This window comes from Schistocerca americana, chromosome 3, assembly GCF_021461395.2.
Source record: "Schistocerca americana isolate TAMUIC-IGC-003095 chromosome 3, iqSchAmer2.1, whole genome shotgun sequence".
NCBI lineage: Eukaryota > Metazoa > Arthropoda > Insecta > Orthoptera > Acrididae > Schistocerca > Schistocerca americana.
The window spans coordinates 757,398,384-757,419,534 of NC_060121.1; the positions used below are offsets into that span (position 1 = coordinate 757,398,384).

At 39.3% G+C, this 21,151-nt stretch overlaps 1 protein-coding gene across 8 annotated transcripts in view; it reads right to left on the reverse strand.

The window, feature by feature from the left end:
• The window catches only part of LOC124607482 (transmembrane GTPase Marf), a 176,002-nt gene that overhangs the window by 53,617 nt on the left and 101,234 nt on the right, over positions 1 to 21,151 (reverse strand). For 7 of the 8 annotated variants that reach the window (XM_047139841.1, XM_047139843.1, XM_047139846.1 and 4 more), the window contains 2 exons: positions 7,773 to 7,880; positions 7,626 to 7,643 (listed from right to left, as the gene is read on the reverse strand). In XM_047139841.1, the coding sequence (XP_046995797.1) occupies positions 7,626 to 7,643; positions 7,773 to 7,880 (126 nt within the window). The remainder of the gene's footprint in view (positions 1 to 7,625; positions 7,644 to 7,772; positions 7,881 to 21,151) is intronic. The other variant, XM_047139849.1, reaches the window with a different exon arrangement.

Sequence of the window (21,151 nt, forward strand, 5' to 3'; positions counted from 1 at the left end):
GGTGGCGGCTGGCTCCTAGCACTCAACATGCTGCAATGTCAATCACAAAGTAATTTTAATCATAGCACAGTACCATGACAGTTACAGGGTAACTAAGAATGTATGATGTACAACAAAATTTCAGTGGATATATTTTACAAAATTTAGCATAGTATTTGGACAAGGGCAGCAGTCATGATATCTGACTAGAATCAAATAATTATGTTCGTGGCACATGAAATAGGGAAAAAAGGAAAAGAAAAATCTTAGTTTTCAAGCTGTTATTCAGTGGCGGCTCGTGGGCAAACATTCTGGATGTTCACAAATATTTAGATTCAGGTAAATATGATGGTGTGAAATTAATAGCCTCTCCTGTATAAAAGTTATGCTTATCAACATATTTACACAACTACAGCCACTGCCAATAACAATAATAATAATATGCACAATGTGCCTGAAAAAAAGAAAATATTGTTTTTGGGTAATTTTGTACATAAATAAGTACAGTTTAGGCAAGAACAAAATAACATGTAAGCTTTCGTTACCCTATGTTGCACATTTTTGTGTAAGTGGGAGTTCATGCTTTTTTATTTTTTTTGGATGAACATACAATATCCCTAACACACGTAATACATTAACAAATTCACTGGTGGACTGAAAATCAGACATTATTAGGTTGCACCCACACAACAACTTAGGCTTATTATACACTTCTTTGTCTGCTTCTAGTCCCACTTATTTGATTTCGTCACTTTCTCAGTCGATGGATCTGGTCTGGGAGGTCCTAACTCCTTTATGCCTAGCTTTCCCTGGTAATTTTCTTTTCTGTTAGCATGTAAAACAGATTCAACAGAGTTCGTGTTGACACTTCACACAAAAGTAAATTCCAGCGCAGTAAACAACCAACTCCAAACACAAACTGCCATTTGTGGAAATGATTATGTTTATGTAGTTCTATCTACCAACATGATCTCTTGACTAGAACAGAAATCAGGCACTGAGAACCATAAGGGCCAAAAGCACACCGTCATCTATCCCACATTTAACAGAATATCAAAGAAACCAGTGGGACAGCTCTTCGTGAATGTTCATATATACACTGTGGGCCTACAACACTGATAAACCTGACTCACCATAAGCTCAACAGATATGAGAAGCATGAGTAAATGCTACAGCAATCGACAATGACGTACTTTATGTTTCTCAATGCCTCAAATGGATTATTGTATGATAAAATCATAAACTTAATATATTATCTCTCATTCATAATTATCATCCATAGTCCCATATGTATTAATGTCTGATCTATTTTTACTATTTAGTGAGTGAAATGGCATATCTGAGGAGTGCGCTACCATCTAGCAGGATTTATGTGAAGCAAAAGGGGACAAAAATCTGCTGCACCGTGCTGCAGATACAAATCCATATGTATCTGGCCTGCAAGGCAGTTACCTCACGGCAGTTGTGCATGCACAAAAGCTCCTTAAAATGTGCACAACTGAAAGTGTGCTCGCAAACCCTGAAGCCAAGTTTCATGGAGTGTAGTGGAGTACCAACATAGCATTGCACGGTAGATTTAGTGCTTTGTATTCCAGATCACCACTTTTACATTATGTTTAACATCATTCAAAAAAAAAAAAAAAATAGCCAATAACTTCAAAAAGTGTCAAAAGTTAGGGTGTTCATGTGTTCTTACACAACCAGTTGCCACTGCTGTTTCTTCACATGATATCCTCGAGCTTTTGACAGTTGTTTCCATCGTGCTCATCATCATCATCATCATCATCAGGAATAAAACTACTGTCCGCCAGAATTGACACGGTGATCTCTTTATACAGGCAAAGCAGCAATGTATGGAACATTACAGATGGAGTGCTAAAATGAGGCATGTGTGGAAAGGTGTTGGTGACAAGTTTTAACTGCTAGTGGCACCTCCCTGCAAGTGTCTGGAAGCCGTTTTTATTCAAAATGTTGCAGCTTGAAATGACTTACTTCTACAAATAATGTTACTAATAAATAACTGATAGCACTCTCACTTTTTCACTTTTGCAATGTACTTAAGATATGTCAAACACAAATCCTAATGTTAGTAAGTTGGCTTACAACTTCCTTTAGTCTTACAACTATTCCAGCAATCAAGTAATTTAATCCTTTCAGATAATGTACACAGCATAACCATAATATACTACAGTACCTCCTATGCATATTAGTATCACATGCAGTGCACGACATGCAAATTAGTGTTTATGGTATCCAAAGCATTAATTTTAAATTCTGGCAATGCTAATTGCAAATAATCTAAAAAGTGCTACACACAAAATTCTTGCATTTTAATTATAGTTTTTTGCTTTTTCAACAGTTTTTACCCAAAGTTCAATGTGTAGTGTTGGTATAAATACACCCGGAGAAAGTTCGTCTGTAGCTGAAAACGACATGCAAAGTTTTCTTTTTGTGAAAAAAGATAATTATGACAATGAAGTATCACAACCAGTTTTGACCTTGCAGTAAGTCATCACTGTAGAATATATTTGAAAAGAAAGAAACGAGAGAAATAGTTAACTACTAAGAAACTAAATTACAAAATGAAATAAACTCCTGCACACACTTGAATATGAAATATAATAATTTCCCAAAGTACAACTGAACAGGCCCAGAGAGGTAATCACAATGTAATCATATCAGCACCCCGATTGTCTGAATGGAAGTCTACAACTGACTATGTAGTAATGTTAAAACTGGTAACCTTTAAATATAGGAGGGGAAAAAAAACACACACACATTTATGATGAATCCTGCGATATACCCTTTTCAAAGTGAAAACTTGTAAAATATTTAATAGTAACTACTGGTATAGGTAAGCTATATGAACACTAAAAGTAGGTAAATGATAACTACCTACAAAAGTATTTTTCAAGTGGCAAACTGGTCACCTGTGACCTGTGGTTGCAAGTATACAGTAACCAGCCAGTATGAAAAAATGTTAAACAAGTTACTATTAGTCTTTTTTTTTTGTTGGGGTTCCTTTGTCTGTTACTCACTTTTGTCTAAGAGTAGCTTGACTTAACAGTTAGGCCACAATGGGTGTTTAGTATGCACCTGCAAACACCAGTGATCAGTTTTCCAATTAGACACATGTGCGGCAGGTGGTATTTTATCAGTTCTAGTTCTTGGTTATACCAGCAGTGATTTAATTTTTTTTAGTAGTTCTTACTTTTAGAAGGATGTAGCTCACAGTTAATTTTATAGTGTGAATATCTTCTTATATCTGAGATTAAAAACTACCCACCAGGTTAGCCAAGGGTACTAATGCGCTGCTTCCTGGACTTAGGTAGGTGCGCCAGTCCCAGATTGAATCCGCCCAGCGGATTAACAACGAGGACCAGAGTGCCAGCTAGCCTGGATGTGGTTTTTAGGCAGTTTTCCACAACTAACTAGGTGAATACTGGGCTTCAGTTACAAAGCACACAGACATTTGAAAAAAATGTTCGCACTATTTCATGTCTTACACTACACACAAACAGCTGGGGTACACTAATTCTACATCTACATCTACATCCATACTTCGCAAGCCACCTGACGGCATGTGGTGGAGGGTACTCGTGGCGGAGGGTACCTTGAGTACCTCTAGCGGTTCTCCCTTCTATTCCAGTCTCGTATTGTTGGTGGAAAGAAAGATTGTCGGCATGCCTCTGTGTCGGGTCTAATCTCTCTGATTTTATCCTCATGGTCTCTTCGTGAGGTATACGTAGGGGGGAGCAATATACTGCTTGTCTACTCGATGAAGGTATGTTCTCGAAACTTCAACAAAAGCCCATACCGAGCTACTGAGTGTCTCTCTTGCAGTCTTCCACTGGAGTTTATCTATCATCTCCGTAATGCTCTGTAACGAAGCGTGCTGCTCTCCGTTGGATCTTCTCTATCTCTTGTATCACCCCTGTCTGGTACGGATCCCACACTGGTGAGCAGTACTCAAGCCGTGGGCGAACAAATGTACTGTAACCTACTTCCTTTGTTTTCGGACTGCATTTCCTTAGGATTCTTCCAATGACTCTCAGTCTCGCATCTGCTTTACCGATGATTAATTTTATATAGTCATTCCGTTTTAAATCACTCCTAATGCCTACTCCCAGATAATTTATGGAATTAACTGCTTCCAGCTGCTGACCTGCTATAAAGTAGCTAAATGATAAAGGATCTTTCTTCCTATGTATTTGCAGCACATTACACTCGTCTACATTGAGATTCAATTGCCGTTGTCTGCATCATGCGTCAATTCACTGCAGATCCTCATGCATTTCAGTACAATTTTCCATTGTTACAACCTCTCGATATACTACAGCATCATCCACAAACTTCCGATATTATCCATAAGATAATTTATGTATACTGTGAATAGCAACGGTCCTATGACACTCCCCTGTGGCACACCTGAAATCACTCTTACTTCGGAAGACTTCTCTCCATTGAGGATGGCATGCTGTGTTCTGTCACCTAGGAACTCTTCAATCCAATCACACAATTGGTCTGATAGTCCATATGCTCTTACTTTTTTCATTAAATGACTGTGGGGAACTGTATCAAATGCCTTGCTGAAGTCAAGAAACACGGCATCTACCTGGGAATCCGTGTTTGTGGCCCACTGAGTCTTGTGGACGAATAGTGCAAGCTTGGTTTGACACGATCGTCTTTTTCGAAACCCATGCTGATTCCTACAGAGTAGATTTCTAGTCTCCAGAAAAGTCATTATACTCGAACATAATACATGTTCCAAAATTCTACAACTGACTGATGTTAGAGATAATTCTGCACATCTGTTCGATGTCCCTTTTTGAAAATGGGGATGACCTGCGCCCTTTTCCAATCTTTTGGAACGCTATGCTCTTCTAGAGGCCTACGGTACACTGCTGCAAGAAGGGGGGAAAGTTCCCTCGCATACTCTGTAAAATCAAACTGGTATCCCATCAGGTTCAGCTTCCTTTCCTCTTTTGAGTGATTTTTATTGTTTTTCTATCCCTTTGTAAATCTATAGATATCTACCATTTTGTCATCTGTGAGACAACCTAGAGAAGGAACTACAGTGCAGTCTTCCTCTGTAAAACAGCTTTGGAAAAAGACATTTAGTATTTCAGCCTTTAGTCTGTCATCCTCTGTTTCAGTACCATTTTGGTCACAGACTGTCTGGACATTTTGTTTTGATCCACCTACCGCTTTGACATAAGACCAAAATTTCTTAGGATTTTCTGCCAATTCAGTACGTAGAACTTTACTTTCAAATTCATTGAATGCCTCCGCATAGCCCTCCTCACACTACATTCCGTTTCGTGTAATTTTTGTTTGTCTGCAGGGCTTTGGCTCTTTTTATCTTTGCTGTGAAGTTCCCTTTGCTTCCATAGCAGTTTTCTAACTCGGTTGTTGTACCACGGTGGCTCTTTTCCATCTCTTATGATCTTGCTTGGCACATACTCATCTAATGCATATTGTACGATGGTTTTGAACTTTGTCCACTGATTCTCAACACTATCTGTACTTGAGATAAAACTTTTGTGTTGACCCGTCAAGAACTCTGAAATCTGCTTTTTGTCACTTTTGCTAAACGGAAAAATCTTCCTACCTTTTTTTAATATTTCTATTTACAGCTGACATCATCAATGCAGTAACTGCTTTATGATCACCCAGTGGGTACAGAGTAGCGACAGGAAGGGCATCCGGCCACCCTTTGACACTGACATCACCAAATCCATAGTCCCTTTGACACTGACATCACCAAATCCATAGTAACGAGGCCGACCCCATGTTGAAGTGGGAAAAAAGCCGTAAGGAAATGATGATGATAATAATGATGATGATGATGGTGGTGGTGATGATGATGATCTGAAAATAAAAACTCAAAACTTCCTTCTATTAAGATGTAACTTTCAGTTTCAACAATTATACATTGCAAGGGCCTCTCCTGGCCTGTTCAGGTGTCCTTTGATGAGTTACTACATAACATAGCCAAGTGTATGTTATCATGTATAAAAGTTAGTTTGATTTTGCAGTTTTTTATACAAATAATCTCATGATTACTCTCTTCGAAGCTAAAACCAGTTGTGATACCATTTGTTTCAATCAAGGCTTAAAAAATGCAATTAAAGAATATTTCCTATTGCCATGAACTGTGCTGCATGCAATGTTGGAGTAGTAGTCAGTGCCACTGGCCGGCATGTGCGGGTCACCAATCCAAATGTAATCACCAGCAAATATTTGTTATTTTGTACTTATAGCAATAATGGAAATTCCTGCACGGAACAATATGTCAAAGAAGGGAAAGGCAATCACCTATAGCAGACTGATACATGGTGCATAGCCACATGTAGCAGAAAACAGTGTTCTCTAGCTTCTGAACTCTGGCTCTTTTCTAGTAGAAAGTACACACATTCACACACACAAATCCAAATAGACACTAATGCGGCCATGCAATTTTTCCTCTCTAGTCTTTTTACACTTTCATGAGTTATATCGGAGCCCACAGTAATGTCTTGGGTTTCAGTATGTTAGTTGCATTAATGTGTGTACTTTTTACTAGAAAAAGAGCCAAAGCTCAGAAGATAGTGAATACTGTTCTCCTACTAGGTGTGTGTGTGTGTCTCACACTAGTCTGCAGTTTGTGAGTAAAGGAAACAATTCTGTGGTGTCACCGCCAGACACCACACTTGCTAGGTGGTAGCTTAAATCGGCCGCGGTCCATTTAGTACATGTCGGACCCGCGTGTCGCCACTGTGTGATCGCAGACCGAGCGCCACCACAAGGCAGGTCTCGAGATACGGACGAGCACTCGCCCCAGTTGTACAGACGACATTGCTAGCGACTATACGGACGAAGCCTTTCCTCTCATTTGCCGAGAGACAGTTAGAATAGCCTTCTGCTGAGGCCATGGCTACCACATAGCAAGTGTGGTGTCTGGCGGTGACACCACAAATTCACTGGTGTGACAGGACAGAGGAAGAGGAAACTTTTATTAACCAACCTCATGCATAACACAGACTATAATTCATCCACTATCATCTGGCATTTGGTACAAATAATATCACAAAGATGCTAGACACCACTGTGAGTATCTGCATTGTGCAGGTTGCTGCTACAGCTTGCATCGACAAGGTACAATTTTTCATATCCTGTCTCTTTATACCTTGCTAATCATCATTGCATAATAATTGCATCTATTGTTGCCTACTTGTAAATGTGAACAAGTCATAAACTGTGTGGGTGCAAGTAACCATTACACCTTCTGCAGTGATGAGTCCCAACAGGGCAGATTAAAAACAAATAAATCTCAATGTCAACTATCTTTAATATATTATTTGAATGCCACGTGCATATAGTAAAAGCAGCTCAGCATCAAAGCCTATATGAAACAGTTTAGGAAAAATACCTTATTCCAACACTATATTTAATTTCATTATTTCAAGACACTGCTCGTAAGAACAACAACAATGCTCTCTTCACTGCCACAAACAAAACTGGAGGAAATTTTTCAGAATGTCCAAGAAGCAACAATAGCACTTAAAGACATGAAATAAAAAGTCAGCATAAATCAGACACCTTTGTGCAATTAAATCTATAGAAAGATACATGCACGGTGTAAAAATACCTGCTGATTTTCTTACCTCACTCTGTTCATTGCGCTGCATTTAGTGAAGAGACATGATTAAAATCTCTCAACTAATGATGATAAATTATCATATTTCACAAATTCAGTGATGTATTTCACATAACTGTAAGATAGATATCCTTTCTAAATAAGAATCTATTACCTGATCCAAAAATTCAGGTTCTGAAGCTGAGGCATCCCATCGATTGTTCAAAATAAAAATATTTGGCTTAGAGAGTCGAGTTGAGACTTTGTGGAAGAAGTTTTTCTCCTGTAAAGAAACACAGAACCAAATTAAATTCAGTATCTCTAGATTTTACATCTGAGAACACTGTTGAATAAAGTCACCTCCAAAGTGACACCACGTAACAGTTTAACGTACTAAAGATATAACACTTAGGAAGGAATGGAGAAGACATGAAGAGGCATATGGGATCAAAATAGCTTGAGTTAGGAAGAGAGAGCCTTATTTAAAGGACAGGACTAACACTAATAAAGATTTTAAGAAGTACTGCAAGCAGCATTGCAGAATTCTTCACTAGGTCATTAAGAAGATAAGAGAAACTGCATACTAAGCACAAAAAATTAAAAATTCAAAGAACAAGGTTATTACAATTTGGAGCATTATTAGGCATGAAACAAATTAACTAGGTATTGCAAATCGAAATAAACTCTGTGATAACAGTAGCAGCAAGAAAGACACTACAACATTCAAGCATCAGCCACGAGTCTCAATGAATTCTCCCCAACAGTATGAGCAAAAAAGGAGGGGCAAAAATGGTCCATCAAAGGAAGAGCCATTAGATGTACTTAAGGAGACTGGTCCATGGATACCAGGGGGTACCTTGAAGAAACTGCCAGTTTTCTAATCAGTGTAACTCAAAGAGTAAGATTTGTAAGCCTATATAATGCTCACTATCTTTTAAGACATCTTTTGGGAGCATTTATAGCTTTAGCTCTCAGACTTTTTTTTTTTTTTTTTTTTTAATTTTACTTTTTTGTTGCAACTGAAATAAAACATGCTAATTATTTATGTACATCAAGGTACATATTACTCAAAATGCAAACAAAGTAGAAGGTTTATTTTTATCTTTAAAGCAGACTATTGAAAGGATATTGCTGTCAAAAATCGTGGTACAAAAAAATGTTAAGAATGATTATCAAAAATTTTCGAAATGAATTCAGGGTTTTTCTTCAAAAAAAAAAGCATTTTATTTTCAAAGTTAAATCACAAGAGCAGTCTACTTTTTAGTTAAGCATGTTTTTCTACTTTTTAGTTAAGCATGTTTTAAGACAGTATACAAAATTTCAGCTCTCTATCTTTAATAGTTTTTAGCCGAAGTGTACCAAAACATGAAATAATTTAAATTTCAGGAAATTCAAGTTAAAGTTAAAACTTGCTTTTCTATTAAACTTTCATAGCACTAATGCATCTCAGGTCCATATTCATCTTGTTTCCTGTGTTGTTCTTCCTCCCTTCTCTTTTTCACACTACTACATCTTATTCTTGCTTCTTCGGTGGCTTCCAACACTCCTTTGGTCAGTGGCTATTAGAACTTGCATATTTAGTCCATCAGGCATTCCCATCAGTTCCATAACATTAAGCCTCGACACTGCATTGTCACTGAAACATGGATCAGCGTCTAGCACACCTATTTTCAAAGTATTTAGTCCTACTAGAACAGTTTTTGCCATCCATTCCCATATACAACTGTTGAAACTTCCATTTGGAATTTGAGTCCTCCTAGTAAACATTTCTCTAATAATCTTGTGTCACTAAGATCCCTATACATAGGTTTTATAACTTCCATTATAGCAAATGGCAAAGAATTTTTATGGTTGTAGGTCTCACTTTGAGTAATAGCCCTCTGGTAACATCATCATAAATCACTGCCAGGTGGGCAAAGTGCACAATATGGATTGTCTTCTGTGGAGGATTTATGAAAGAGGGTTATCCCATACTACCTTTTTCTTTCCCTCAAGGTCATTTTTATTTTGTCTTATGGATTGTCCATGATAATACTAAAACCTGTCTATTTCTTCATCTGTAAACCAACCATGCTCACTAATGCACTTACCATCAGCTAATTTCTTTCCCTTCGAATTCCTCTTAAAGTTCCTCATTGTTGTACCTAACTTTTTCTGGAAATGTCCAACACATTCCATTTTTTCAATTTTTGTGTCAGCATAAGATCTGGATTCACAAACTTTTTGGTACCCTTTTCAGTCTCCATTACTTATGTGAGATGTATACATCACACCATATTTCTCCACTGACCTGTAAAATGTCTTCCCAACACCTTCATATTCCACTATAACCACTAAAACTAATCAGACAATTATGATTTTCAGTTCCACTAGTACAGCCCAGACAGTACATGGTAATAGATTCCACATCATTGACTTTACAATTGTCCAAAGAGATAGCCGTCACTACACCTTTTAGGGGACTATGGTCTCTCTGTTGGTGGGATGCATCCAGGGCTGCAGACATACATGAATTGCTGTCATTCATGTCTACATTTTTCTGAACAGCATTTTTCTTACTATCATTTGCTACTTCTTCTAAAGTTTGAAGAATAATTTTATTGTACCTGTCAACCCTTGTAGGGGGAGGTAAGTCCATGAGAGCACAGAAAATTTGAGCACTTCTGTACCCTTTCCTATACACCTCGTAGCATAAGCAAGTTTAATATTTGTGTTATAACTCTCTGTTTAGTTACACCATAAGAATAACCACATTAGCATAACTCACAAACATTACAAACAATTCTTAATTTTGATGCACAACTTCTTCTAGCATGTATCTCCTCAACTACCTTCACACCACTATTGCCACATTCCTTACACTACAAAGCTTTCTTTATTAGTTCAGACAGAGCAGAGTGTTCAACAATAACACAACCTGAATCAATAGTTGGCATCTCTACATTATCAGCATTAATATTGTCAAACCCAATGTCCAAATATTTCAGTTTTAGCTTCAAAGCACACGTCCCGTGAAACCCACATTCTCAACGTATTGTCCTGCACCACATTTGTAGTGCCCCCGCCCATTATACTCATTACTCGCGGCGCGTTGCAGATTCCTGTAAGAGTTCGGGCACTGTTTGTGCATCTGCACAGAAGAAGAAGAAGATGGTCAAGTGGCCGGTGAGCCTTAACTATATATATACTAAGATGGTATCTGTTCTTTCGGACATGTCCGAAAGAACAGATACCATCAGGGACCAAGCAGCTTGTTAGAATGAAATTACAATGAAATGAAAACCCTTAGGTGCTTACAGGCATTGACATACGTCAACGGGGACAGATGAAAATGTGTGCCCTGACCGGGACTCGAACCCGGATCATGTGCGAAAGAACAGATACCATCTTAGTACATATACAGTTAAGGCTCACCGGCCACTTGACCATCTTCTTCTTCTGTGCAGATGCACAAACAGTGCCCGAACTCTTACGGGAATCGGCAACGCGCTGCGAGTAATGAGTGTAATGGGCAGGGTCACTACAAATGTAGTGCGGGACAATACATTGAGAATGTGGGTTTCGTGGGATGCGTGCCAGAGATAAGTCCCTGCAGTCGCACTATCCTCTGTGTCCTCGGTGGCTCAGATGGATAGAGCGTCTGCCATGTAAGCAGGCGATCCCGGGTTCGAGTCCCAGTCGGGGCACACATTTTCGTATGTCAACACCTGTAAGCAGCTAAAGGTTTTCATTTCATTGTAATTTCATTCTAATGAGCTGCTTGGTCACCGATGGTATCTGTTCTTTCAGACATGTCCGAAAGAACAGATACTATCTTAGTATATACAAAAATCTTATGCTGCACTTTACTCTTGTAATGAGTCAATGAGTCAAGGTACTTTCCCTGAAAAGAATGGCATAGGCAGCAGTAAAATCCTTTACAAAAGTGAAGATATGGAAGTGATTTCTGATTCTTGACCCATCTCTCTCCTTCCTGTCCTATCAAAAATTTTTGAGACAATAGCTTATAAAAGAATACTGAATCACCTTTCTCAGAGTAATCTGCTGCTCATTTGGTCTTACAAAGATTTCTCAACTCCGAAAAAAAATGTATGACTTCAAGAACTAAGTTCTAGTAGAACTAAAGAAGAAAATTACGCTGTTGACATGTGTCATCTTGCATAGGAAGGTCTTTGACTGTGGAGATCATAAAATTCTACAGGGGATTAAAATAGTATGGTGTAAAAGGTGAGCTCATGCAAGGATTGCGTTCTACATTAACAACAAAAAACTACAGGTCACATTAGCAAACAATGTGTCAGGAATAATACTAAATTCAAAGTGAGGGAACATCAAATAATGGTCTTGCTCCGGTTCGTGATCTACAAAACAATTTACTTAAGACATTACAGGAATCTTCAAGTATTGTAATGTTTGCTGATGCAAGTATACTAGAAAGAGCCCACACACTTTTACGCAAACAAAGGCAAGGAGAATAAAGGAAGGAGATTAGAAATTGTTCACGTTTAACACCTTAACTCTTAGTTTCACAAATTTCATGCAATTCTGAACAAATAATAATGACTTTCGAAGCAGATATCAATATGCGTTAAGTTGGATGAGGCTCCATGTGTGAAGTTCCTGGGCATCCAGATAGATAATAACTGCCATATGGCACAATCTTCTGGGGCAATGCCACTAACCGGAAAAAAGTATTTACGAAAACACTATAGAAACATGCAATAATAATATTGCGTAAGGTTACTAAGCAAAAATCCTACAGAAATCTCTGCAAAGACCTACAGATTCTCGCATTTGCGTGCCAATATATGCCAGCTGCACAGATTATCTTATCAGACAGATCACGGAAGACTTCATCAATGCAACCTACCAAAGAAGGTGGAAACCTGACTTGGGAGGTACATAGAGACCAATCGGCACAATGGAAAGCCCAGCGGGATAACTTGGTCATCAGGAGGCGGGAAGGGAATGAGAAAATCAACAGCAAGTGTTCACTATAACACAGGTCATCATGTGGTAGCCAGTGCAAAGAAGGAAGGAGGGGAGGGGAAGAGAACGAAAGATCAATGGTGGAACAAGTGCCACATGCAGCATTAACATGAGTAGGAGAACCATCATCAAGAAGGCACATGTCGTGGTCAACAAGAAATTCGTCAATGAGGAACGCCCAACTAGATGAAGAAGCACTGCTCCACAAAGGGTGATGGGCATTAAAATCCCCAAGGAGGAGGAAGGAAGGGGGAGTTGCTGAAGGATGGCAGTTAGAGCACACAGCCAGTCAGCAGGGAGACAGAGATTGCAAACCGTGATGGCTGAGTACAAGTGGACCCCAAATGGCAACCGTTTTCAATGTTGTGCGAAGTGGGATTCATGTACCACCAATATCCATATGGACCAACATGCATGCACCGCCAGAAGCCCTCAAAGGGCCAACCAGGCTCCGATCAAAAGCACGAAGAGACAGTTAGCGAGCATAAGTAAAATGAAATTCGTGAAGTACGACACAAACTACCGGGTGAAAGGCAATATGGGATTGCAACTCTAGGAGGTGACGGTAGAAGCAATTACAGTTCCACTGAATGTTCATGGAGCCGGAATCTAAAGAGGCAGTAAATGGGTTGGGCCCAATCATGCCGACAGGTCGCTGTCTGCCACTAATGACAATGGGGTGACATCCATAAATAAGATGACATACTCAGGTTGTGAGGGGGAGATGGCAGCTCCGAGGGCACCAGAGGGAGAGGGAGAGGGGGAGGGGGAGGGGGAGGGAGAGGGGGAGGGGGAGGGAGAGGGGGAGGGAGAGGGGGAGGGAGAGGGGGAGGGAGAGGGGGAGGGGGAGGGAGAGGGGGAGGGAGAGGGGGAGGGAGAGGGGGAGGGAGAGGGGGAGGGAGAGGGAGAGGGGGAGGGAGAGGGGGAGGGAGAGGGAGAGGGAGAGGGAGAGGGAGAGGGGGAGGGAGAGGGGGAGGGGGAGGGAGAGGGAGAGGGGGAGGGGGAGGGAGAGGGAGAGGGAGAGGGGGTAGGAGGGGCTTGTCCTTGGACTTAGATTTCTTCTTCTTCTTTTTCGATGGTTGAGGAGGGCAGGGCACAGAGGGAGAGCAGGCATCTGCAAGATCTGGAACTGAAAGAGAGCGGGTGACCTTGTGGCGCACAGACTGTGCATCCCGTGGTCGAATTGTGGTAGCAGTCCTCTGGCCTGGTAGACGCTGGGGGAAAGGGTCCTGGGAGGGAGCCCCTTCACCGGCAGGTGCCGAAGATGGGGGGCACTTCTTCAGCCGGGGAGGGCAAGTGACATCAGAGTGGAGAGATGAGAACCACAGGGGAGGGGGAGAGGAGATGGAGACGGGATTGGGATAAGGAAGATGTGGGAGGAAGAGGAAAGGATGTAACAGAGGCAAAAGTGGAAGACATCAACACTAGGTGGAGTTAGTCGTATTTTTGACGAGCCTAAGTATAAGACAGATGATACAGGGACTTAAACTCTTGTATCTTCTTTTCTTTCTCGTACGCTGGGAAATCTAATGACAGTGGAGAGTGGTGGTCATGACAATTTACACAAACAGGTGGCAGAACACAGGGACTTCTCTCATGGTGTGGGTTCCTCAGTCATCAAACAGGGGTTCGCCATACAGCGGGAAGACATAAGCCCAAACTGCAAGCACCAAAACCACCTCATGGGTGGTGGGATGTACAGCTTTACATCATGTTAGTAACACATAACTCTGACCACCTCTGTGAGAGTATCTTCCTTGAAAGCCAGAATAAAGATGCCGGTAAAACAAGGAATGTGACTTCTAAGGCCCTTTTAAGATCTTACCAGACATCGCATGTGATTTCTAAATGCAAGAAACCATGCATGATTGCAGAAATTTTGGTTTTACCAGCAGCAATTGATATAGTATCAACAATGTTTGGTGACTCATTAGCTTAACAGTTGAAAAGTATTCCTCTCTGAAAGTGCTTAGAAGAATTTTAGGCACTTCTGACAATTTACTCAAGAAGTTAATCGATAAATTATGTAAGAACTATTTTGCACTTAAAGTGAACAAAGTGACTAATATTTATATTCATAAAGATGCTCATTTGACTGCTTATGGTCATTTCACTGATGAGTTTCACATCACAGAGGAATTTCTTTTCTGTTAGCAGATAGTGGAGACAGCTACAGCCAAAGTCTTTCTAAAATGATGAACATTATTTTTAATAAAAATGAGGTATCAGTGAATAGGTGCATTGGATTATGCACGGTTTATTCCAAACAAAAGTTAAAGCTGTAGCTTCTGATGCAGTATGGACTCACTGCATGATACACTGGGAAGCTCTGGCCACTAAAGATCTTAGACCACCCCTTCATGAAGTGCTGCAAATGGTTACACAAACAATAAATGCTATTAAGGAAATATCTATAAATTCAAGATGATTTAAAGTGTTATATTAGGAGACAGGTGCTGAACATGCTCAACTGCTCTATTTTAACAATGCTCGATGGTTTTCATGGTGTAAAGTAATAAAAAGAATGTTTGAACTGAGGAATGACAAACTTTGTTTCTCAAAGTGAAAAGTCACTCTATGGCAGACTATTTCAGCAGCAGAGATTTTCTATTGAAAATGGCTGACATCACTGACATTTCTGAGAAAAATGTAATTCAAGCAACTGTATTATCTTTGAGCAAAAAATGAAGGTGTTCATAACAAAATTAGAGCTGTGGCAAAACCAAATGGAAAGTGGTACGCCAGATATATTCCCTGCTCTACTGTCACTGATAGACGAAACAGATAATGCTATACTTCCAATGGAGATAAAATCCTGCCTCTTCATCACCTTTCAAAATTTCACAAAATATTTTACTGACACTTTTGATAAATTTAAATGGATTAAAAGTCTACTCAAAAATACTCCTGGACCTTCATGTCTAAATATAAGAGGGAAAGAATGACTTATTGATCTTTCTTTGATACATCACTGAAGAATGAATTTAATGAAGTGTCTTTGTTGGAGATTTAGCTAGGAATTCCCAATGCTCAGCCAAAATACAACGAAGAACATAATCCCTTTTGCAACATATCTGTGTGAGACTGGATTTTCAGTTCCACTGGAATTTCAGAAGATGACTGCATAGAAAATACAAGATATATAGAAAATAGACACACATCAGTGGATGGAACATGAAGTCAAACTACAATTCCAGTCTAAAAGTAAAGAACTTTGAGTGGCTGTTTCTGCTCTATACTATATCAACCTCTTGAGAATCCTCCTCCACAAAACCAAGCTAGTCCATCGCAATGCACTTTGTAATTTAAATTTTTAATGCTCTTGTAATCTTTTTTGTTGAATTGTAAGTAATTGTTCATATCAGAGTTTTCGAATAGAACAAACTGTGATAAACAATTTGTTCCTTATTTTCATTATAATAATTCATGTAGTTTTGGTTTATGTTGTGTAAAATCCATTAAAATTGAATTTGGTAATAGGGAGCAAGGAAAAAATATAAATAAATGACTGTTTTTATTAATAAAATAGTTGGGGAGACTGATACTATTTTTCTTCATATAGGGTCAGCCCAGAGGAAAAATAAGTTTGAGAACCTCTGTTCTACAGGTTTTTTTTTATAAGTTCCACTGGAATTTCAGAAGACGACTGCATAGAAAATACAAGATATATAGAAAATAGACACACATCAGTGGATGGAACATCTCTCCAAGTTTTTAACTTATGTAACAGGTGGTCAAGATGGGCATTATAGAAAGCGCAACAAATGTAATTACTTACATGCTCATTGAGACTGCTGACATGAATTGCCCAAATTAATTTAACATGACAATATGAAGCAGATGATTTGTCTACGTATTCTGACACGACTTTCAGCCAGTGCAACTAAGTCAAGGCATCTATTACAAATTTAAACTTGGAGAGATGTCTATCCACTGAAGCTGTTGTGGTTGTCAGTCCAAATAATGGTTAACTGCAGCTCTTCACACTAATGACCTTTTGAAAGTCTCTTCACCTCTGAATAACCATTGTAACCAACGCCCAATTGAACCTCCTTACTGTTCTCATGTCTTCAGCTCCCTCTACGATTTTTACCCCCCCCCCCCCCCCCCCCCCCCGCACACTTCCTTCCATTACCAAAATGTCCATTTCTTCAAGTCTCAGGGTGTGTCCTCTCAACCAGTCCCTACCTACAATGACGTTCTTTCCTCCCCAGTTCGATTCAGTACCTCCTTATTAGTTATTCGATCTGCACATCTAATCTTTGGCATTCTTCTATAGCACCACATTCTCTTCTCATTTGAACTGTGTTTTGTCCATGTTTTACTTCTGTACAAGGATACACGCTAGACAAACAGCTTAATAAAAGAATTCTTAACACCTACATTTATAATAGATGTTGACAATTTCCTCTTTTTCCAGGAATGCTTTTTAGGTTATTGTTAGTTTGATGAGGGCCGAAGTAGAGAGGGTGTAACATGCAGTTACTCTGCTGCACAAATAGCAAAATGCATCTACTATTTTTGTGTCCTGTTTCCTAATCTAATTCCTTCCATTACAGCAATAAGATCTGTGTCGGATTATTATAAGCCTAATGTTACATATCTATTACAGTTTATGACCAAACTACTTGAAATATTTTTATACATGTGCCACTAATGCATTTTCAGACAAAGTCACCAAATTTCATAAACTTATCTTGGTATTTAAGTAATGTGAAACAAAATTTATAAACATATTGGATGATATAGAGCTGAACAGAACCACAGGGTTACTTTCCCAGCTTTCTGTTGTTTCTTCAGCTTTAATCTTTCGTTCATAATGAATAAATTATTGGCACAGTCCAATCTGCTCTCTGTAATATCTTAAAGATCAAAATCTGGTTATAAACTTTCTCTCTAATGACTATATAATCAATCTGAAATTGTACAGTGTCCCAGGTCTTTCCCACGTTTGCAACCTTCCTTCATGATTTTTAAGCCATGTGTTAATGAAGATTAAATTATGCTCTCTGTAAAATTGTACCAGGAGGCTTCCTCTTTCATTCCTTTCACCCAGTCCATATTCTACTATTTTCTTTCACTTCCTTTTCATACTATCAAATTCCAGTCATCCATCACAATTCAATATTCATCTCCTTTAACTTATTAAGTGGGTAGTTCGTGTTCACGTGCCTCTTCCTCAGTGGAGATTATGTGCCACCACACTCTGCCACGGTGGGGCTGTGTACTTTTCTCACATATAAAAGTTTCCTTCATGTTTTCATTTTTGAATTTAAATTGATATTGGATGTGAATGAATCAAATACACTGCAGAAGTTAAGAAAAATTTATTTTCATGATATTACAGGTCGTTTTCAGTGGGAAACATTTTAAAGCAAGGTGCTGAACAAAAGGAAACTTCACATTCTGCACTGCAGTATGAAGTCTCTCTGCGAAGGCTTTTTCTTGTGCACACCCCACACCACCTTGTCTGTCTTTTCTTCATTGTGAGCAGCAGAAGGTCTGGAAAATGCCTGGGTGTAAGATATGTTTCTGCTGGTGTTTGAGATGGGCATCTTACTTATGTCCCTTGTTGTGGTGTAGATATGGCCAACTGTTCACCAAGACTAATCATGAAGCTCATTCTACTTTGAATTCCACCATGCTTCTCGTTGAGAACTTATGCATAGAAGCATGCAGCATCCAACAACTGGTAGAGAAGCTTCTGATACTATTTTTTCAGCCTGCTCCTGGCTATCTGGTAGCTTTGCAACTGAGAATCACACCTATTCATCCCTCTCATATTCTTGTCGTTATCAACAACAACTTAAGGTTGAAAATACCACTTCAGTTGTAAATTTCTTTTATTATCACGAGCGGTTTCGGGCTCTCATAAGCCCATCCTCAGGCGTCACAACTGTGCTGTGGCCCCCAAGCGCTGCAGTGGACGTGTACTAGGTGCGCACTCATAGGTAGCACACTAAGCCTACCTATGAGTGCGCACCTAGTACACGTCCACTGCGGCACTCAGGGGCCACAGCACAGTTGTCACACCTGAGGATGGGCTTATGAGAGCCCAAAACCGCTCGTGATAATAAAAGAAATTTACAACTGAAGCGGTATTTTCAACCTCTAGTATAATGCTCAGTTGTGGATCTTCATCAAACAGGATTGTTTGCAATGGCAACTTGTGACTTTTGAACGATTCCATCCTTTGAGTTTTCATTCAAAAATGTATAATCATCCACAGAAACACAAAAAACAACTCATCACATCATACTGTTTTAGAGGCACACCTGTACTACTACTATCACTGAACAAATACTGGTCACAAACTAAACTAGTGCACACAAATGCAGTAGGCACCATCTGCTTCAGTATTTTCTCATTGTCAGATGTTTCTAAACTGAAGTCACTCACTAGCCTCAACACCCATATTCTGAAAACTTTCAGCACTGTCACTGAAATTATTGTCACTTTCTATGAACAGCTGCTCTATCCTCAAATCTGATAAACGACTTCTTTCGCCGTTGCAATAGATCACTCACTAACGTGGCAGTAAAAACAGATGAAAAAGACGTACTTCTGTGGCTGCTTCACTGGACGCGTGCTGTCAACATGAACTCGAATGGCAAATGTTATAACTAGCCCAGAATATGCTGTGTTCCCTGAAGAGAGATGCTCTTAACTGAGAGAGCAAAGAAAAAAAGTTAAAGTCGGGCCAGATGTTTCTGCGTGTTTCAAAGGGGGGGTCAGTCCACGACCAAGTGGCAAATGTTAAGTGTTAAGAGTGTAGGTTTCTAGAATGCAGGGACACCACTGCAACTGCACCACTATAGATGTTATCTTTACCATGGCTCCACCGTTTTACTCACTTCTCAGCAAAACTTAAGGACAAGATACAAAAAGTAACATAACATATTAACAACTTGGTGGAAATTAATGAAACTGTGGGAGCAAGTTGCCAGAGATATTCCAGTCATGCACAAAAAGCTTGACACCTATAAAGCCAAATGAGACTGGCTCTCCAACATGAGGCAGCTGAAGGTGAGCAGTGTGAGTCAGTGAGCAATTATGTTGTTGTTCGTTACAACATGACCTATGAACATTTGGATGACTTCACACAAAGGACCTGAAGAAGGATGAAATGTTACAAGTGCAACCCACGAGTTTGGTACTGCTCACAGCATTAGTTCATGTGCATGGAAATCATTCTGAACCATAGGCACTGCTGACTGAAGAGAGGATGTGGTAGATCGAACTAAATTACAGCAGCAGATGACCACTACATTGTGCAACAGGCAAGAAGGGACCCACGTCAAGGAAAGGGCGGAACTGCAACCATATTTAAGAGAACTCCAAGGAACACAATCTCTTGCTCCACAGTGGCACATACACTATTAAGAACAATTTCCTGCCTTTTGTAATGTCTGGGTCAGCATTATGAATTGTGGTGACTCCAGTTTAATTATTGTTGTTGAATAAAAGTGTCATTTCTGTTTGTTTCATTGTGTATTTCTTTCAATTAACTTCTGCACTATACTGTAGTGGTTTTTTTTTTTTTTATGTATGGTCCAAGTTTCAATGAGCTATGTCACTTTGCAGGGACACATCATGTGAAAGTCACTTTCATCCTTTCCGAATGTTTATCAGTGTTTTGATTGGGTGTGTGGGAGGCAGGGGAGGTGGAAGGGGATGAGAGTTCTTACACCACCACTAAATGTAAATGTCGTGCGACTAGGGCCTTCCATCGGGTAGACCGTTCGCCGAGTGCAAGTCCGAAATAGCACCATTGTCTTTGTGATGTTCATTTTAGCTCCACTGTTTTATTTATGAGAGAGTTTGTATACTTTCAGTTTCCTTAAGAGGTTCATTTGATGCCATGTTATTGTCATGTTTTGTGGCATTTTTTTCCCCCAAAGATAAATTTCTGTTGATTTCTGTTTGGGCAAATTCACACTTCTCATTTTCCATGGATTTCCATAATCATTTTAATTTTCTTTACACTTTAGATTGTTTCGTATCAAAAAATTTATTAGTAATGTTTATGATAGCATGAGTAATTTTATAGTATGACTGCTCTGTTCTGCATTGATTTTTGCCACTCTGAGATAATATTTATGAATGATGAAAAAGTTTATTTTTCAAATGACATATCAGTTTTTGCTTTCTTTCATAAATTGGTTAGTGAGGATATATTATTCAGATATGATTATGTAAATTAGAAATGTATGCCACATTTCCATCTTCGAAGTTTAAAGAGATGCATACCTGGCCTCTGAAAACACCAACTAGCTAGCTATTGTTCCTACATGTTACAGCACTTCAACAGTTTGGCTCCAAGATTTTCATTTTACTGATTAGGAATATTAACATCTGTCACCGAAAAAGGGTGGCTGTGTAAAATTTGTTTTCCCAGTCACTTCTATGAGCTGTTCTGTGGCTACCGCTTACTATAGTTTCTGTTTCTGGGGTGAGGAGGCTTTCTTCAGCTTAGTATTGATAGGCCAATATTTCCCCAATCCTCCTAAACAGATAGTGGTTTGGACATTTCCTCAGAAAAACTAGTATTTACAGCATCAAATC